This window comes from Phragmites australis, chromosome 5 (assembly GCF_958298935.1).
Source record: "Phragmites australis chromosome 5, lpPhrAust1.1, whole genome shotgun sequence".
Classification (NCBI taxonomy): domain Eukaryota; kingdom Viridiplantae; phylum Streptophyta; class Magnoliopsida; order Poales; family Poaceae; genus Phragmites; species Phragmites australis.
In genome coordinates this window covers 8,053,864-8,075,035 of record NC_084925.1, presented here as the reverse complement: position 1 = coordinate 8,075,035, position 21,172 = coordinate 8,053,864, and the positions used below count along the sequence as shown (strand labels likewise).

General features: G+C 42.2%; 2 protein-coding genes across 2 annotated transcripts; one reads left to right on the top strand and one right to left on the bottom strand.

The window, feature by feature from the left end:
* Positions 1-7,362: 7,362 nt before the first annotated feature.
* Positions 7,363-10,571, top strand: LOC133918673 (probable protein phosphatase 2C 12). Its single transcript, XM_062362661.1, has 4 exons — positions 7,363-7,715; positions 9,157-9,516; positions 9,610-9,727; positions 9,822-10,571. The coding sequence occupies exons 1-4, from the start codon at positions 7,521-7,523 to the stop codon at positions 10,241-10,243; spliced, it is 1,095 nt and encodes a 364-aa protein (XP_062218645.1). The 5' UTR covers positions 7,363-7,520; the 3' UTR covers positions 10,244-10,571.
* A 571-nt stretch (positions 10,572-11,142) lies between these two features.
* On the bottom strand, positions 11,143-21,102 carry LOC133918672 (serine/threonine protein phosphatase 2A 55 kDa regulatory subunit B beta isoform-like). The gene is made up of 14 exons (XM_062362660.1): positions 20,721-21,102; positions 18,737-18,840; positions 18,563-18,658; positions 17,377-17,496; positions 16,819-17,022; positions 16,552-16,643; positions 15,499-15,617; positions 14,054-14,177; positions 13,768-13,891; positions 13,114-13,182; positions 12,935-13,026; positions 12,749-12,826; positions 12,028-12,095; positions 11,143-11,903 (listed from the first exon to the last, which is right to left on the bottom strand). The coding sequence occupies exons 1-14, from the start codon at positions 20,842-20,844 to the stop codon at positions 11,767-11,769; spliced, it is 1,551 nt and encodes a 516-aa protein (XP_062218644.1). The 5' UTR covers positions 20,845-21,102; the 3' UTR covers positions 11,143-11,766.
* Positions 21,103-21,172: the final 70 nt, after the last annotated feature.

Genomic DNA, 21,172 nt, shown 5'->3' with positions numbered 1-21,172 from the left:
GCTCCCTTAGCCCCTCCTACCTCCCCCCCCCCTAGGTAGCATATATTCGTCCTTATGTCCGATCATAGAGCGCTTGGCTTGGCCGTGGGATTTTTCTCACCTGCGCCAGTGAATTGGTCATCGCAGTTGCTTCTCCCTCCCTTTATGTGAACTGATCGTCGTGCCGTGTAGCCCATGAGCACTAGGCTCCTTTTCCTTGTAGGTAGACCCCGCGTAGTGCAGGGGAGGTGTTGCCCAACTTTTGCACCATCGTTGTCTTCTTCGGTGCTGATCTGGGCCCGCTCTGGAGGTCAATTGCCGTCATTAACCCCCAAAATGGATTCATGGGCACAAGTAGATGCCAGCGCCCTTTCATCGTTGTGAGTCCCTAGCGGGAGAGCGATTCGGCGAGCCTTCAATGACGTGCTGCCATAATTCCTCATCGCTGGTCTCCAGTCCCATCCGTCGTTGTTCTGCTCCACCAGGACATGCACGTGCACCACTGGGCCTCTGGCCTCGCTGATACGGCCCGACCAAGGTAGGTTGTGGCCTTGTTGCTGATAGGCCATCTTGCTGGCCAACCCAGCAAGCCAAGGCTATGCCCCCGTGGGCTGGCCCATCTGTCTTACCCCATGAAATTAGTTTGTCTGACCATAGTGGGACGAACACTGTGCAACCAGATCTAGGCCCAAGCCTAAGCCTAAGCATAGAACCAGCCCGACCCGAGTACTATTCAATGGGCTCCAGCACTGTTTAGTAGGCCCCACCCATGGCCCCATCCATGAATAGTTCATTTTAGTATTTTTCTTGATTTATTTTAGATTAAATGTTTTGGGGGTCATAACTTCTCTGTCCTAACTCTGATTCTAACAATTCTTTGGCATAAATTCATCTAAATTCGAGATATATCTTCTTATCTTAGTGTGATATCCATTATGGCTCATTCGGTTTTCTATTTGGTGTTATTTAATTCTTCTCTAGTATAGGTCGTCGTTAATCATAATCGTGTTTGCAGAACCGGAGGAATTCGCTGAGGAACCGGAGAACCCGAACTTTGACCAAGGTTTAGAAGAAGACTTCAGAAAAGGCAAATCCCATTTCCTTGATCATTTTGAACCCCTATTTTCAATAATCTAATTCAATTTCAAACTTGACTTATCATCGCATGTGCTATGTATTGTGCTATTTCAACTACATATAGTAGTTAAATCCTATCAAATAATTGACATACCTTAAACGTCATTATTCAGAATACATATCACCCTAGAATTTACATGTTGTTATCTATATTAACGTCGGACTACGCCTTGTTATCTAGCATGTTTAGGATGGAATACATCTCTTCAGAGATGTCACTTCACTGATTAACCAATTCAACTCATAAACCATGAATCTTTGATAATTGTGGAATTCTTGATGTCGTTTGGGATATGACGGGTGGGTGGTGTGTAAAATGGGTGAAAACCATTTTGGCGGGGACAAGTAGAGTAGTCCTCTTGTGAGGATGCTCTTGGGGGTTTGAGTTACCTATGTGGTATTCATTGCCAGCTGAAGATGCCTGCACGGGTTGTATAAGTATCGAATCATTATGCTATCATGCTAAGCCACCCTAATGCAACCATACGTCATATATGGGTACGACTTTGCTTTTCTATCCTCCAACCAAGATGGGCGTCTTACTAGGAAGCCAGGGGAGCAACGAGTACGACTTTGCTTTTCTATCCTCCAACCAAGATGGGCGTCTTACTAGGAAGCCAGGGGAGCAACGAGGGCACAAGCGCCTGCCAAGTACTCTACTTAGGTGTTCCCAACCCAGCCACTATGCAGTGGTTAGTGGGGGAGTGAACCCAATATGAGACCTATAACACTTGGTGTATCTTGTAGTATAGTCCAGCAAGGGAAGGTGATCGAAGCGTCTTGATATGATTTGCTTCTCCGCTTGCAACGATTGGAAGTTGAGCATATCATGTGGGTACAATATACAACTTCTGCAGAGTGTAAATCTATTCGAATAGCCATGTCCACAGTCATGGACATACAAGGCAATGATCACAATGGGGTGTGTGTATCTTTAATGAGTGAGTGTGTGGACTAGATGGTCGTGTGATAAGGTTGCTGGCTCGATCTTTCAGGAGCTGTGTGGTACTAGAGGTACACCAGACACAATAATAGGGAATGCAGATTGAGGTGTAGCATCTCTCAGGACCGAAAACCTATATACTTGTTACCTTATTTGCGTTGTTTTCAAATTTAATAGTAGAGAATATAACTAGATACCTACATAAACTGTCTTACGCTTATATTAAACCGTAAAACTATCCTTGAGTCATCCTTTATGCATCTATCAACCCTTTACAATAGTATATGACTTGCTGAGTACCTTCCATACTCATTCTTACTATCATACAGATGAGGAAGCGGATGTCGACTTCATTGGAGACGAAGGCGCAGATGAGGAGTAGACTAGTAGTCGCATTCGTACCCCTAGCTGTTTGTGGCTTTAGGTTGTTGTTCTATTGTGCTTTTTGTTGGTCAGGCTTGTAATACTCTATGATTTAAGACCTTTGTATTGTTGTAACATGTGAGGAATAGTGACATCTAAAGAGAAGGTGAATTAAGACACTTAGAAACCTAAAATAAATTGGTTTCAAAAACTTCACAAGATAAACCAATATCAATTTTTATCTAAATATGTTCTAAGTTTATCTAGTATGTCTACTCTACTGCTCAAAAGGATTGCAACATATTCTAGCAATGTAAATTGCAAGTATGTAAATGCAGAGACGTAAAAAAGGTAGAGAGACAAACTAAGCACAAGGAATTTTTATCATGTGGTATCAATAACATGAATACCACCCCTAATCCACGTTGGACCTTTATAAAGGATATGCTCCCAATTGCCAAGTCTCTTCCGGCCATGGCTCTTGAGCTACCAAGTCACCAAGACAAGGTCTCAAGTATGATGAGCCATCAAGTCACCAAGGCAAGGTCTCACCATTAGCCTCCCTTCTGGTCACTTGCCGTCGTGATTACTTCAGAACTTAAGCCACCAAGGCAAGGGTCTCTACATCCCCTTACACGTGTCTTGCTACCGCTCCACACCAAGTCGGAGGGTCAACAAGCTTGAGCCACCAAGGCCCAAGATATCGGTGAGTCACCAAGACTTCAAAGCGTCGACGTACCATTTGGTATATGCTAGGATCACTCCTTGATCCTTTCTTCAAGCTACAGCACCTAGCTACAACTCACTTTAGGCCTATAAGTACTAAACACTCACTAATATTGTGCTTAATTGTCTTAGATAATCACTTTAAGCACTTTGGTGGCTTAGATATCTTCTTAAGTGTGTATGAGTTTTCTCTAGCTTCCAGCAGCATGCCACACCTTCAACTAGCCATTTTCTCAACAGCTCAGAGAAGTTGTTAACACCAGATGATCCGATGAGAACAATAGTATTAACACCGGATCATCCGATCAGTACAACCTCAGAAACTAGCCGTTAGAACTCCACTCAATACCTCTGTGAACACTGAACACTCCAACGTACCTTCAAATCCATCACCGGATATTCCAATGAGTTATCTTCAGCCATCCGAGGCTTTGCAGCCTCTCTTTGTAAAATACCCCGGTGCATTCATCTTCGGTGCATTCATCTTCAGTGCATTGGACCTTCTGGTGAGTTGTTCTTCATTCTTCAATACTTGCAGTCGCCTCTACAAGAAATACTCTAGTGCTATAATTCGGTGTGCACAAACCAAGCACCGGACCTTCTGGTGGGTTGATCTTCAGTCTTCTGCACTCGCATTCTTCCCTGCAAGAAATGCTCTAGTGTTACCCCATGCAGATCACCGGACTATACGTTGAGGTCATCAGCCTTCTTCCTCTTTGTCAGGAATACTCCAATGAGTTCAACACATAGAGCACTGGACTATCCGGTGAAGCTATCAACCTTTGTGCACAATGCTCCGATGAGTGCAAACTCTTCTGCACCGGACCTTCCGGTGAGGTCAATTCTCCTGATACTTCTCCAATTCAATCAAACTTTATCCCGGATATGGTGACTTCTTGATGTATTGCATCCATGAGACCTACTAACATATAATCTTGACAAACATATTAGTCTTAATGATATGTTGTCATTAATCATCAAAATCATAATTATGGCCTAATATAACTATTTTCGCTATATAACATTAATACTTTTATATATGATATATGATTGTGATGCCATAATTATGATATTATACGTATTAGCTATTTAATATAAGGACTTATACAGGAGACATAGCAGATCCCGGAAAAGTGGCCTCACCTGTGTTGGGAGGGTGAGATGGTTAATAGAGTATGTCAATAATATTTGTCGATGAGGTATTGAGTTTGATAATTGATTCCTCCAAAACCATGGAATTTTAAGAGTATATTTTACACTAAAAAATGTCTATGTTTATCATGTACGCTTGACGCAGGATATGTTTCTCTCCGGTGCATGGTAGATGCACTTGACACATCTTTTGACTACTCTTTTAACATGTTTTCTTTGCTACTTCATCAAAATATACACATGTTACCGACAGCCTTTTCGCTCCAATGCAATTTGTAGTTGTCACTCTCGTTTATGCATGTTCTTGTGCATGGAAAGGACGGTTCGATCTCCTTGATAGTCCAGATAATCTTGCATGCTAGTGTCGTAGCCATTAGGCCTACCACACACACGCAAAGCCAACAATGAAGCATCATGTACAGAGTCATTTATCTGTCTCTACCATCGAGTCTGACTTAGCATCGTTGCCACATAGGACTCGTGTAAGTAGATCAACACGGTGACAGTGAGAAAATGCCACGGTATCATTCGGCTCGAGACACATCAACAGCGTGCTCCACTAAAGTTTTTTTTCACCAAATTTAGTTGAAACCTCGAAGTATAACGTGGTTTTTATGTTAAAACCCTTCTGAACTTCAATGGTTTTGAGCTGGACTTTCGAAAATTTTGCTCAAACTTGAATCTAAGACCAATTAGAAACTTTGAGGTTGTTTTTGAATCTCACTTGATAATTTGTGGAACTTCAAAACGTTTTTGAAACCTGAATGAAATCTTTTAAACATTAAAATTTGCATTGAAACTCATGAAAACTTTGAGTTTGCTTTTGAAACTCACATAAAACTTTTCCTTTAGCCCAGTCGAAAATTCTACATAAAACATGAGGTTTAGGTCTAAGTGAAATTTAAACTTGAGATAAATCTGATTGGGAAAGGTCTCAACATGTTACTTATGATATCGTCCTTAATTCATTTCTCGCTTCTCTCAAAGGATGAGCCTATGCCAGTGGCTCACTTGTGTATGCGCACGCCAAGGTTTCACTTACAGATCGGAATTCGGTTACCGAGTCTGTTCGGCAACCAAAAATTCACAATTATCGTGATAACCACTCAAAATTCGGCTAAAATTTGGACAAAATTTATTTGCTAAAATTTGAAATTTGGTGAAAATTTTGTTAGAATCGCCTCTCGGTAACCGGTCAAATCGGACCGATTAGCAAGCGATTTTCTCGATTTATTGAGCAGTTTTCTCGAATTTTCAGCATTATCGGTAACCATTCGGTTTTCTCGATTCATCGAGCGGTTTTCTCGATTTTGAGTGAAGTTTAACGAAAAAAACCCTAAAAATTGGCTCAATTTTGTAAAATCAATAACTAATTCATCTGAGCTTCAAATCAAGTGAAACAAATTTTGTTGGTTTCCTTGTAACATGGTCTACATGATAAAAGTATTTATACTCATAAAAAAGTTGAAAACTTTCTGTGAGAAAATGTATTTGTTAAACCAAGTTAAATGCATAGTTTACTCTTTACTAATCCAAAAATCATGAAACTAAATTTGTTAGTCTTATTACATGATCCTATATCTTTTAAAAATATATGAACTCATGAATTAGTTATTGTAACATGAAGGATTGTGTAAATGTGTTGCGACTAGATTAATTCATAACTGACCATCACACCTCTAAAATTAATGAAACCACTTTTATTAGTTTATTTATACTATGTTTTATGTAGGAAAAATAATAGTAGATATGAAAAAGTTAATTACAGTGTTGTTTCTTAACATATTCATTTTATGCTTGTGAACTTTGTAAAAATCATAGAGAAATTAATAAAACTCTAAATGAAGTGAAATCAAATTTAAAGATCCTCTTAAGTTATGTCCTACAAAAGAAAAATATGTGTTTGCATGTTAATTTTTTTCTTAATATGAGTTAATAACTGAGCCGCACGTTTCAACTTTTTTCATTTTTTTTCAAACTTTCTTCCTATAGAATATGATGCAAACGACATTATTTTAAAAAAAAATAACATAAGGTCTTAGAATTATGTCTAGTTTGTTTTAGGAATTTTTTGAATTTTTTAAATTCAAATTCGGTTACCGTTCGATTTCTGAAATCGGACCGGAGCGAGAAGCTCGGTAACCGCGAATTTTGACCAGTTACCGTCGATAAATTGAATCCAGGCGCACGCATATAGCGCTATGCTCATCCACTTTTGTAAACTTAAGGTGTGTTTGGTAGTAAGAAATATTTTAAATTCTAGCTAGAATTAATGTAATTTCTATCAAACGATACTTTTGATAAGTGATTTAAATTTGAAATAGGAGAACTGTTTATCTTTTTTTACACAGAGAAAAAACAAGTAAAAGTGTTTTTTCCCGTTTCTGAGTCACTTCGTTCTTATTTACAATTAGCATCCTCTCTCAGAGATGAAAATCTATCTAACTAGCCAAATATTACACAAAGTGATTCTACTTCAACGCAGAAACGTTCTCAAAGAGAAACTAAGAACCGAAAAGTTTCTAAAAAACCCAAAACCGACCCAAACAAGCACCTATATTTACAACAAAAAGAGACAAATCTACTTCCATGATGATACGATTAAATCTCCGAGATCCCACGTGTCAGCGAGAGTATAAAAATGCAACAAATACCTGTGCCTAGTTGCCATTTGCGAGCTCGTAGCATGCGCGCGCATCTGCAAGGCACGGTGCACATCCGCTGTTGTGATTAGCGATGGAAATCAAGGTTGAAACAAACATGATTATTCACGGCAAAAACACGATCACGGGGAAGAGCCACCAAATTGGCAATTACCGACGCTGATGACATCGAAGATTAACCTCTTAAAAAAGAATTCGATGGCCGACGCCCGGCCTTCCAATCCAAGCGAATACAAGGAAGTCAGGGCATGGCCCGTGGGACGGGTTCACGGGGCAAAAACGCGCCAAAAACTTGCGCATCACAGGTCCACGGTGCCATGCCACCACCACTGGAGGGAATCCATCCATTGCTGCACAGTGCACAGTTTCTTTACTTCTCCTTTAAAAGACGCGGCTCATCTGGGTGCGGTTCGCTACCGACCGGCCCCCTTCTTCTCCTCTCCCCTGCCATTCGCAGCCATCTTGAACTCTCTTTCTCAACAGCAGCAGCAGCAGCAGCAGCAGCAGAGCTGCCTGCTCTTGTCTTCTCCAGCTAGCCAGTGTAGAGCAGAGACTTGATGGGGATCTGCGCGTCTTCGAAGCGCCTGGAGCCGGAGCAGGAGTCCGACGAGAACGTCGTGTACGTGATGGACGAGCAGGGAGGCGGAGGAGGGGAGGAGGACGGCGGCGGGGTGGCCGGCAGGAAGGTGGCCTCCCTCTACTCCCTGAAGGGCAAGAAGGGGCCCAACCAGGACGCCGTCATCCTCTGCCAGGTAGTGCCATCATAGTTCGAATTGCCGATCCGTTCCTTGTTCTTGCCGCGTGATGTTAAATTGTGTGCTGGATTTGTGTGGGATTTCGTTGTTACGCTTGCTTGTGTGGATCATTCAGGAGTAGGGCCGTAGGATTTCTGGTTCTTGGCAGTTATCTGCATTACCAAATAGTCCGGGTGTTCTTGGTGCCGAGAAGCTCACATGAGCTCTACCATGGAGAGTGCTACAATGGCAGAACAACCTCAAATTCGTTCTGCGGATATTGTCAGAGAAAAAATTGTTAATTGCTTTTTCCCCTTCGATTAGCGTGTTCAAATATTCGCCCTTTTGGGTCATTTAGGGCGCCATGTGTGGCTTTGGAATTCTGATCATTTGGCTCTTTTGGGGGTGTAATTGATGCTGCCAGCAGAATTCTGTGGCTTCCTGAATTTTTTTTCCATTTTTTTTCCCAGAGAGCTCTGGTGGATCTGTACTAGTACAGATATTTCCATGAGCAGTGGAGACGGAAGCGATTTTTGCGGTCGAATCAATTCCACCAACTTTGTTTATTTCGCTCTCTAATCATGAATCAGTTGTCCCGTACAAAAAAATATCGGCCCCAAATATCTGATCCGGCTTACCGGATCTACCGTGGACCTGTATAAAAAATTACTTATCGGTATTTTGTTTGAAATTTTTCTAAAATTTATATGAATTTTGTTTAAATTTATTTAAATTTTATCTGATATATTTGATAAATAATTTTTATCAAATAAAAAAAACTCTGGCCGTAGTACCATCATTTCCAGAAGAAAATTGCGGTCTTGGGCATGTCAATCTGCTGGCTAGGATCTTCACTTTCTTGTACCACGAAAATTTCAGGAATGTCCCGTGTATAGTACCACCGCAATCATCGCCGTACAGTAAAGAAAACGATGCGTTCTGTTTGGCACCAAGATGGTGAAAGAATTCAAATTCACCGTCTTCTCAAACTACGGAAAACAAGACGGTGAAAGAATTCAGAATTCTTCAGGCCAATAATTCTTGGACTAGTATCTTTGCTTGATACGAACTTTGACTAGTATCTTTGCCTTGCCTTCGCCAACAGTTCTTGGATGTGTTGGAGCTTACCGTTGCTTTAACAGTATCACAATGATGCTTAATTGCATGATTTTTCCTTCATTTTTAGACCATTCCGTTCAAAAATATATCTATCTCTCTCCTCAATTATTGCACCGCATGATACTCTGCTCCAATCCGGGGACACACCATGATACTCTCTGCTCCCAAAGCTTGATTCACCAAGCACTAATCTCACCAACGTTCGGGCTCAATTGTCAAAGATATTCTCTGATAGGAGTACTATCATTTGACAGTGATCACCCATTTCATTTACAAATGCAAATGTAATCTGAGCCTGATCGGTTTGTACAATTAATTCTGATTTTTTTCCCTTCTTCAGGGATTCGGCATGGAGGACGGAGTGTTTTGCGGCGTGTTCGACGGACATGGCAGGTGCGGGCATTTCATCAGCAAGCTGGTGAGGGACTACCTCCCCTTCATGATCCTCAGCCACCGGAACGCGCTGTTCCTGGCCGCCGCGGGCGACGACGACGACGACCCGGCCTTCAGCGACGCCTCGCCGTCGTCGTCGACGGACAGCAGCGGCGGCTCGTCGCCGCAGCCGTCGCCGGCGCAGCTGCTGGAGGAGTGGAGGGAGGCCTGCACCAACGCGTTCGAGGCCATGGACAAGGAGCTCCAGCTCCAGGCCAACGTGGACAGCAACTTCAGTGGGACCACCGCGGTGTGCGCCATCAAGCAGGTACGGACAGCTCGAAGCAAATGTTGCGTCACACCACATTGTTCGACCTGCTGTGATCTTGGCATCTTACAAAGAACTTGCAACAAAATGCAGGGGAAGGACCTGATCATCGCGAACCTCGGCGACTCGAGGGCGGTGCTCGCGACGATGTCGGAGACGGGCTACCTGAAGGCCGTGCAGCTCACCAGCGACCAGAAGCCCAACGTGCCTCGTAAGTCGTGGCCCTCATCTCCCAATCATACTCCGTTGAATTGCAATCCTTGTGGGTGGATGAAGAAGTGAGCATTGCTTTGGCATCATCGCAGAGGAGGCGGAGAGGATAAAGAGCTGCAACGGCCGCGTGTTCGCGCTCAAGGGCGAGCCGTCGGTGCTCCGGGTGTGGCTGCCCGACGAGGACTGCCCGGGCCTCGCCATGGCGCGCTCGCTGGGGGACTTCCGGCTCAAGCGGTACGGCGTGGTGTCCGAGCCGCAGGTGGCGCATCGCCGGATCACGGCCGGCGACCTGTTCATCATCCTGGCCACGGACGGGGTGTGGGACGTGCTGAGCAACGAGGAGGTGGTGTCGATCGTGTGCGCCACGCCGCGGAAGCAGCACGCGTCCAAGGCCGTGGCGGAGGCCGCGGCGCAGCGGTGGCGGGTCAGGTACCCGGCGTCCAGGGTGGACGACTGCTCGGCCGTCTGCCTCTTCCTGCGCGACCAGGACTGGGGCAGCGCCGCGCGCCGCTAGCTAGCTCCGGCAAGAAGCCGCCGGGTAGCTCAGCTCGTAGCCTCGTACCCGTGCCTTCTGCAGGTGCTCTTGTTCTGCGACCTTGAACCCCCAAATGCAAATGCTCTCCTACATTGTAATTAAGCGCTGCGACATTGTGTTAAGCTCTGATGTTCTGCAACCAGGAGACGAGAAGAGGAAAAAAAAGGAATGCCTTTTCTTCAGTTGACTGTTGATCATGGCGAGAATGCCTGTTGTAGCATGTAAACTTAGGGTAGGGGCCTGGTCTGGCTTTTAGAAGCACGCATGATACCTATAACTATACAAGTGAGTTTTGGTTCACCGTTCAGTTCATCTTTTCTGTAGCTTAGTTAAGTGAGAGTGAACATTTAGTTTTCTTTTTTTTAGTTTTTAATCGATCCAATGAAAAAAAAATACAAAACTTGCATCTAGTCGCATACAGTACGATACAGCAGTGGTTCAAATGTTAACCCAGCGGCGCACACCGAGAAATGCTAGGTACCCATCAGTATCATCTAGCGATCAACACCAGTTGGAAAACGATACATGCGTCGACGCCCCGCCATGCGCTCGACTCGAAACAAAGGCTGTCAAGGTCAGCGGTGCGCACAAGCCTTCCCAGAGTCCAAAAACTAATCGCTTTCTTCGTGTCAAACCGTCAATTGCTGGGCTCCAGATCCTAATAAAGGGAAGGGGGAAAAACAACGACAGCATGGCCTGTACACAGATCTAGTACAAAACTTCATCTCTCTTGAAAAATACGGTTGAAATGCAACTGCGCAAGAGTCGCGCGCCACAATTTTTTTATTTTTTTGTGTGCAAAGCAGATAGACAGGTACGGAGTATTCAAGAATCCAGATCATTTATGCTACATGACAAAACACAAAATGTATAACTCATATCATGAAGTGTGCTAGGCATATTGTGATTCCAGCGAATGGTATCATGACCTGTTGTCGCAAATCGATGGATTCGTGAAAATGGGTACTATCAATGACCAGCACATACAGGGTCATAATTCACAAGCAGGTTGGACCTTACTTATTTCAACTATCCAATGAATAGAACAGCAGCGGGCACTAACTACAATAGCTGTGATAAATCTTTAAGCTCAACGATCTGATGGTTCATGACAACTGATAGTTAGCCTTGGCTAGGTTGCATTACATGTTGGTGGGAGGGGGGGGGGTACTTAAAACCTTTGTGACTCGTAAACAGATATTCCTGTGACCTTTGGTGGAATTAGCATCAGTCATCGTCTATCTTCTTCTGCTTTATCCTTCGACTGCCGATTTCGCTACAAGGCAGCTACAGTCATCATATCTTGGGACCAAAAACTTCAATATGATCAGAGTACATGCTCCTGTCATGGCAGCGAGAGAAGTAATCTTGTGGTAGCTGACTGCCTCTTTTTGGCCCCAATCAAGGAATTGATAACAATCTCCTACGCCATATCCCTCGATGCATGTGAAAGGCCAAGGCTTCCATATTGAGCAAACAACCAATTTTCTCTAGCACATTCCCTATGCATAATACATGTACAAGCTATTTGCAGCAGCACACGCGATGGAATTCTCAGTTGGGTGCCATGCAAGATGAAGCAATTTTGTTGATAAGTCAAAAGAATTTCCATTGGCATCAACGCCTGGATTTTCTCCACCTGCACCATATGAGCTTAATGATAAGAAACAGACGGTGAAATTTGCACCAAGGGAACAAGGCCGGTCTAGCCCGTGTACATTACAAAAACAAGTCAAGATTGACGATGCAAGAGAGCAACTTACCTCTCCTCACAGCACGGGTCAAAGAGGTCAGAGTCCGTGTAGGCCTTGCTGGATTAGACACCTGACGCCTGTATGGGTTTTCAATTCCAATAATAAAATAGTACAGACAAGCTTAGAAAAATAGTTTGCATGTAGATTGCATGTTGGATTAGTGTTGACATGATGTGCTTATACCTAAGGCACGTTCAATAGAGCTCCCCGTGATCCAAATTCTCTAAGAGAAGTGATTCTCTTAGAAAAGTGATTACGTAACCCGAACTTTATGGGGGAAGTGATTATGTGGAGGAAGTGAATCAGGGAAAGCTGGTTTTTTTCAGCTTCTAACATCTAGTTCATTTAAGGAATCACTCCCACAGAATCACCCTGGTAGCTAAAAACTGCAAACTGCCGTTTGGCAGAGCTCCTAGTGATTCCACTCTGGGAGCTCTGCCAAACAGGCCCCTACTACTACATGGTCACAGGTCGCCTATATTGAATCTTGAATGTTTGGTAACCCAACCTTGACATAAGGTACTCATCATAAGTGAAATGTTCTCTTTTTTGGAAGGTAGTTCCAACTTGGAAAAAATATAGGCAGAGGTACTGAGCTAACTTGGAGTGGAAAAATAATTAACTAAGGAGCCAGGGGCTAATGAATTATCTTGAAATAGTCTGTATTCAGGTAGAATATAACTTATATCCATGTAATAAGCAATAACAATAGTCTCAATATCTAACAGACCTCATGGGATTTCTGCTGGCTTCCAAAGTGGATGCCTCCATGCTTCCAGGAGCACAACCAAAAACACGAAATATATTACTGCAATTATGGTGCCAAAAGATGAGTTAACATATAGAAATGTTAAATAAAACAAAAGCTAGCAATTCTTACAGCTCTGAACACAAGAATAACTGAACAAGGATATACCTATAAGAACCGGTTGCAACACGAAATCCATCACCGCTAAGACAACATTCAAATTTGTCAAAAATTGAATCATTCTCGTATAGATCACAAAGCTACAAAAGATTAGATTAAACACAGTATTAGATTACAACAGGTATTGATATGGCTCTTTTGTCCTCATTCAGATGATAAAACTTCACCTTCGGTCTTAGGTATTCATGAACTTGGAAAGTTGCAACTGGCCCCGAATCCATGTTTAGATCCCATAACTCAAGAAAGAAAAAGAACTAATTAAAAACATTTCTAGCAGTCAAATACCTTTATCTCAAAAAGTGAGGCCACAAAAGTTCCTTGGCCCTCAAATTTCAATATACAACTATTTAAATATTTGGCAAAAAAACAAATCGCATGAGGTGCAGACAAATTTTAGCAAGACCATAATTAGGGTTTTAAATTAAAAGTGTATGCATGCAAGTAACAGATGATTTTGATCATTTTCTTTCTAGCCAGTCAGTTGGTCAAGATTTATCAAGATAAAAAAATCACCAAAATATATCATTTGGATTGTGGGTCCAATGCCATATTGGTATATGGCGTGCTTCAAGAAAGTCGAAACTAAATAATTTCCATTACAGAACTCAATGATGTTGCACGCAGCTTATTCATAGCATTGAAAGATGAACTCAATATATCAAGACCTGGATTGGATCGAAAGAACAGCACAAGACGAAGAGCATTTTGACAAGAGTTTTTTTGTAATCGAATTGATGTTTCTAGCCACCTTGCGCACAATTTGTATAGAAAGCAAAATGCTTAGAAATTCAACAGATGGGACAAATAGATTGGTTGCAAACCTTGAGAGTCATATAATCACGACTAAGAATGTGTCTTCCGCCCCTTGCAAACTTTATATCCGAAACTGACGCAATTATCTCTGTAAAAAAGGATCTGGAACCAGGTGCTTCATGCTCCTCAAATCTTTACAAGATGCCCCAGTTAAATTAGATAATAGCACGACAAATTTTGGCCATACAAATTAATTTCAAATGTTTGTAGCCATTGGAAATGATAAAAACTAACAAACATTGCCTTCTAAACAAGTATAAATGCTACTCAAGAAGTTCAAGGGGAATTACTAACAGCTTAGCATGGTTGTCACACAGTGCTGACTGCCGCAGGTCAATAAGCCGGATAGAACCCTTTGAGCTACTATATGCTAGTGTATTACAATGAGTTGGGTGGAACTCCGCACATGTAATCACCTCTGAAATTTCACAGAATTACAAAATGTAATGTGCGTTTCCACATAACAAGAAAAATAATGGAACTAACAACAATTGCATGAGAGAATAAAAGAACACCTACAAAGATCTCCTGTTAACAGCAACAGCCAAAGGTGTAGCACAGTTAACCAGTCAACAAACAAATTTTGGGATCACATATGCAATAGTGTATTAGTTTCATTTTAGCACAGCAAAAGCCCATACAGGTTATCTTGTTTGTCTAATTGTGGTTTTTCCATAAAGCAACTACTATATTTCTGAATTTCTCACCTGAAAGCTGCCAACTATCGACTGTTAACATAGAGCTAAAAATCTACACTTCTGAGAAGGAACTACTAGATAGCATATCAACATACCGCTGCAGAGAGGTGATTGACTGAATGGTCAGAAAGTTGGGAGGTTCAGAAAATGGAACTGCCTTCCCAATCCATCTCCAATCAATGCTGCCCATCATGGACAAATTTGACCCCACACAAATAGGAGTTACTATAGGTAGATGCAATGCAGGTTGCTATTCCAACAATATTGGAGGTCATAGAGATGAAAAAGAGAAGGCACAAAAACCTTACCCTGATTACTTTGTTTTTGTTATGCATCCAACTCCACTAACTAAGAACTCCATACAGAACATCAAGTTACTCGACTGTGAATCTACCAGTTTAATAACATTTGCATTGTAAAAAGAGAAGGTACAAATACCTTACCCTGATTACTTTGTTATGCATCCAACTCCACTAAGTAAGAACTCCATACAGAACATCAAGTTACTCGACTGCCTTCCCAATCCATCTCCAATCAATGCTGCCCATCATGGACAAATTTGACCCCACACAAATAGGAGTTACTATAGGTAGATGCGATGCAGGTTGCTATTCCAACAATATTGGAAGGTCATAGAGATGAAAAAGAGAAGGCACAAAAACCTTACCCTGATTACTTTGTTATGCATCCAACTCCACTAGTTATGAACTCCATACGGAACATCAAGTTACTCGACTGCGAATCTACCAGTTTAATAACATTTGCATGTAAAAAGAGAAGGTACAAAAACCTTACCCTGATTACTTTGTTATGCATCCAACTCCACTAACTAAGAAGCTTACATGGTAAAAAGAGAAGGCACAAATACCTTACCCTGATTACTTTGTTATGCATCCAACTCCACTAACTAAGAACTCCATACAGAACATCAAGTTACTCGACTGCGAATCTACCAGTTTAATAACATTTGCATGTTCAACATTTACGATAAACAGGGAGCTCACTGCACAGCATAAGTAGTTATAAGGCTGAAAGATTTACCGGTTAGATCCTCCATGTTTGCAGGCTTCACATCAATAATGTTAAAGCTCTGATTGCTAATTTCCAAATTCCACAGGTTTATTCGCAGGTCATCTGCCGATATGAATGTTTCGCCATCGCTGTTAGTAAAACAAAGTGACAACACTGTATCAGCATAGTGCTCACACATTGCCCTCTATAAATCAACCCAGGCAATAAAAATATAAGTTGTTGATAACTCAACCACATTAATTCATCCAAAGGGAAACATATAGTAGCTCAATAATACCTCAACAGCAGAAACTAATCATGAATAAATTATGTTTCTTTGTTCGATCCAATTCATAGCCATCTTGTTTTACATGGAGTCAGAAACCACATTGCCTAGTACAGAAGGTGACAAACACTGCTACGACAATCTTTTGGGAAATACACAAAATACGAAATAAAAGGGTTAAATCATGAAAAGGGGAGAAGTGGATAGGAAGGTCAATCAATCGCTATTACTGTCTAGATTTGGATCAGCAGCAACCACTGGGGATGACTAGATGAAAAAGGGAGAAGAGGAGTGGCAGCCAAGCAGCCACAGATTAGGGACATGGGGAGCCAGGGCTTCCCACTTCAGCGTTTGGAACGGGCAGACTGGGATGGACCCAACAGGCCAGGAAACTGCACCTTTCTTTGCTCTACTTTGCTTAATTTTTTCAACCGCCAAGGCTCACCAATGTCATGAAAAAACACCCAGTTCAGCCAGTTTTTCCCTGGTCCAGTTGTGTGAATGGTCTTTGAAGGAAACCGATTCTGGGGAGGTCACTGATTCCATTTTTCCCGGTTTAACCACTGGTCCAGTCTGGTTTTTTAAGTATGTTTAAATTGAAAGGTCAAAACAAATAAGCCAAAAAGATTATCCACTTAAAAACAGATCAAAGAAGACATAATATAGTAAGAAAATAAAATAAGATGAACTGAAGGAAGAAAAGAGACAAGCAAACTGTAAAGTTTGTTCCAGTACAATAAGAACATAATTTTTTGCATATTTGATTAGACATCCATAATATCATGAGGGAAGCTAACCTATTATTTGAAATGGAATTAATATGATAATCATGAGCATGTGCATATACACGTCGGCATCTGGAGACATGGTTCAAATCTTGGTCTGTAACCTGCATACAAAGTAAAGGAAATTACTCAGACTTGTCAATTGATATTATCCAGAGTTTGTTAGAAGGATGTCTACTTGTCTATCATGTCATTAAAAAACTATTGTATATGCAAGCGCTGCTGATGCATCATGCTGTACAACACTAGAGATGATGGATAAAGTGGGTTAGGTACAACCACCACAGGCAAACGCAATGATGTGCATCCTCCGGGAGGAAATGACATATTGTTGTTTGGATTGTATAGCTTTTCCGAGCATCCGCCATTTGGAAGAAAAGCTCTGCAGCTACTGGTACCCGAACTTGAAGCTGAACCACTGTCTGAACTTTGTGAGGTATCCAAATTCATCACTGAAACTCGTTTAACTTTTTTCTCTTGCACCTGCAGAGATAGCAAAGGAGCAAGCAACAGTATTACATAGAATATGCTCGCATTTGCCAATAACAGGAAAGTGCAAAAAGGCAAGCAATACAGCAATAGAATTGAAAAATATTAAACTGTAAAGAAGAAAATCATTATCAGCAAGAATAAATATAAAATTTTCATGAATATATTCCGCTCATGAGGAGCAAGAATGAAAACAAGGAAATGTAAATCTGCATTAAGGTGCCAAAAAAATGGTGTGAACGACTCCCAGGCATAACAGGTCTAGATAAACAATAGGTGAGCCAGGAAGTCCTGACCTTAAGAAATTAACCAATAAACAACTTTCTGATGCAACTGTTATATCCATACCTTCCAATACTTTATTGTTTTGTCGTTTGTAGACAAGAGAAAGAGTGCATTGTTAGCAGTTTGGCACCACTTGATCTTGTTAATCTTCTCCTCTATTTCCAAACTTTTTAGGTAGTCAAACTACATGAATTGCACAGAAATCAGAAAAAAAAAAAGGTTCACAATTTCACATATGCCAGTATACAACTGTGTGTGCAGTAGCTTCACTTAGAATGACATATGGAGTACGTATGATTTTATGCTGCCTTTTTCTGGTAAACTAATCCCAAACTAAAACTAGGAAATATTTTTCCAGAGCGCATAGTCACTCTCTGGCTCTCCTATCCCTAAGTGTCATTAAAGGCTTTGTTACAAACTCCAAATTACAAGATTAATGACATACGAAAGTGTTGTTACAGAGACTGTTACTGTCTCTAATGTGCAACTTTGATCATTAATGTCATGCTAATATGCTAGTGAGAGCGTCTTCTTGCTCCGGCATTTAAGTTCCATTCAAGGAAGGATGACGTACCATGAGTCCATGATACTTTCTGTTTTGTCGAGCCCTGCTTTGGTCTCTGGTTTGATGGTTGTAGTGAATAAAAAGGCTAAACACATTACTTTCCATAACAAAATCTATTAGTACTACTTTTTCATGTGGCTAAAACATTACTGTGTAAAATTAGAGGTCGACTACATACATTCTAAAAATGGCACTTATTCATGGATGAAGTATTGCAAAGCTTGCAAGGCAGAGATGTTTTTTGCATACTACCATCTGTAGTTTCATAATTGGCAATCTACTTGTTTACTTTCAAATGGTACAAATGGTCAAATGGCTAGAATTTACCGCTAAGCAACCAGATTTCAGTTGATAAATTAGATTTAGCAGTTGGAATGTACAGCTAGAAAAGGAAAAGTTGCCACTTCTAAGGTAGCAAGTAATCTACAAGAGAACATAGTGAACGGACATGAATTCATGATGTCCCTCCAAATTTATTATGTACTTTCAACTTCATGGGTCTTTTTAAATTTGAGCACAAGATTCTCATAGAAATTTGGCACAAAGAAACCATGACGTGATAATTGATGTTTCCTTTCCTTCAAAATTCCTATGAAAATCCTCCAGGCCAGATCCGGTTGAGTTACAGGTCACAGACATTCATGAACAAGCTGTAACTATCACCACAAATTAAGACTCACATACCTCAGGTTCATGACTCTGAAATTCGGTCTTGTAACGGAACTCAGGATGCCTAGCAATAGGGTAATCTTGCCTCTCAAGTTCTCTTCGACTGGCATTCTGCATATACATTAACACTATGAGCACAAAAGATTGAAGCAAAAAAAAACTGCAGAACTTATACAGTGTGGTACTTACATCCCTGGTGTCCGTTCTTTCGAATAAAACCACACGTCCACCTCTATCTCCGGTGGCAAGATGGCTGCCAGATTTGTCAAACTCAATTGCAGAGATTATATCCACTGAAACAAGTAACATATTTGATCAACATACAAATTGAATTTGGCTGGTGAACAAATCAAGCCATCAAAACAAATATCTAGCAAAATGAGCAATAAATATCATGTCATTTCGATTTACTAGCAAAAAGAAAAGGTCCACTTTTGATCCCTAAACTCTTGCCCGTGCCTAATTTTCACCATAAGCTTCAATACCTACTAATTTTGTTCGCCCAGAATGTCACTTTTGTGTTAACTCTATACGGAAAATGGTCAACTTGGGACTAAGTATCCAGACAGGTTTATGTGGAAGGCGAGATTCCAAGATCAAAAGAGGGAAAAGCATAAATATTGTTGGGAAATTTGCCCTTGGTAAATTTTTGTGAACTGCCTGCAATAATTGATCAAGTTTTGTCCATCAGTGCACAGTAGTGAAAAGCATCTCGATAAAAGGTGCTACCTTAATATTAGTAGTCTTGGAAACACATTAACTAGATTTAGTTGATGAGATCAACAAAACTTGATATTGAAGGACTCAGCTTTGTGCTAGGCCATTTGCAGAACTAGAAAAAAGACTGTCTTTTTTGTTAACACTTTATCTGAGCATCTAAACTGCACTATCTCCTCTTTGTATAAATGGTTTCGGTGTCGAATAGTATCAGATAGTGAACAGGACCACTAGAAGATATTTTGTTCCTGATGGAAAGCTGCACATTGGACACAATGGTTGAATTGTTGAAACAACAGCAATGTGAACGGGTGATGTGAGCAGACTGCAAGGTTAGAACTGGAACTATGTGCCATGTTTCAACCTTCAAACTAAATCACCTTCAGGTATGAACTAGGAAAAGGGATATCACGATGCCCCCATGATCAACCTTTTGATAGTCCTAAAAATACGGGCAGGCCAAAGTGCAAAGATCTAAGATTTGTATACAGATGTACCTCACTATTCCTTAGTAAGTACTGATCAAATAAACACCATTTCAACACAAAATCAGAGCCAAACTGAAAATCCAAATGAGAAGCAATATATCGCATGATCCCACGCATGCCAAAAGAGCATATGACCCAGGGGAAGTCAGGTAAACTAATGGCAAACACCCTTTGTGCACTTGACATGATTCTGAATCCTACCCGCTATGAAACGCTCAGGATGTTAAGGTGCAACTTAATCTTCGAAGTGCACTTCACAAGGCATACAGCTCAGAAGCAATCACAAACACCAGCTACCCAAGATTTTCAAAAAAAAACTGCATTAATGTAGACATCTCTGCAACACACTTATCGTTTTGTGCAGCTACATGCCAGAAGCTCGTAAATTTACTACCAGATTATCCTAACACCCTAAGAAAACCTCAAGCAAATCAACTACCCTGATACACCGTGAACAAAGGTTTGAACTTTTGAACACTCCACTAGCATATCGTGTTCTATAGCATCAGCAACACTTTCAACAAATTCATCCCGCATTCCTACTTCAATGCAACTCCCGACACATAGATGCATTACAGTGCAACGATAACATTAACCACCAACCAGAGCATCCCAATCTCCTGGACGTATATTACACAGTTAGCCCACGTACAGAAACCTCAGCACTCAGGGTTCAGGCAGTAAACCGTCGTAAATCACGGCGGAACACACTGTGAGCAGCACACTTCCTCCAGCGCGACGAACCAAACGCTTGAAAACCCAAATCACCGCAAAAGCCTTCACGCGGAAGCCCCACGATTAGGCCGCCGCGCGGCCCCTGGAACCCCCCGCGATCCCCGGCCCACCCTGTGGCGACGAAACGCGCCGCGCCGCTAAGACCCCCACCGAACCCGCCGGACTGAGCAGATCTCGCGCGGGCGCGACTGAACCGAGCCGAGCCCCAAGAGGCCCGCGGCGGGTTTTATTACCTCCCTGCACATCCTCGCCCGCCGCGCGCTCGCCGAAGACCTGCGCGAACCGCCACTCCAGCGGCGGCTGCTGCTGCGCTTCCGCCGCCGCCTCGGGGCGGTCGTCGGGGGACATGGGCTCCATGGCGCCTTGGCCGCCGTCACGACACCATGGCGCGGGGATCTCGGCGGGGAGGGATCTCGGGGCGGGAGGAAGGCTCTGGAAGGTTCGAGAGGGTGGGGAAGAATGGTAGGGAGGCGGCGACGGAGATCGAGGGGTTCGGGACTGGGGGGCGTGGGGAGCGAGCCAAGGGGAGTCGATGATCCCTCGCACTTGCAGTTGCAGGTCGACCGGCGCGGCGCCCCCCTGGTGTAGATGAAACGAGATCCTTCCGTTCCGTGAACCCTTTCCGGTGTAGATATAGATAGTTTTGTTTGCGCTTTTTCTCTCTTCCGTTCCGTTCCTGGGGACG

Coding starts and splice junctions, on each gene's coding strand:
- LOC133918673 (XM_062362661.1), top strand. CDS start 7,521: ATGGGGATCTGCGCGTCTTCGAAGCGCCTGGAGCCGGAGCAGGAGTCC. Junction 7,716..9,156: donor ACGCCGTCATCCTCTGCCAG/GTAGTGCCATCA, acceptor TCCCTTCTTCAG/GGATTCGGCATGGAGGACGG. Junction 9,517..9,609: donor CGGTGTGCGCCATCAAGCAG/GTACGGACAGCT, acceptor AACAAAATGCAG/GGGAAGGACCTGATCATCGC.
- LOC133918672 (XM_062362660.1), bottom strand. CDS start 20,844: ATGGAGCCCATGTCCCCCGACGACCGCCCCGAGGCGGCGGCGGAAGCG. Junction 18,659..18,736: donor AAAGAACGGACACCAGGGAT/GTAAGTACCACA, acceptor ATGTATATGCAG/AATGCCAGTCGAAGAGAACT. Junction 13,183..13,767: donor GTGATTATATGACTCTCAAG/GTTTGCAACCAA, acceptor TTCTTTCTTGAG/TTATGGGATCTAAACATGGA.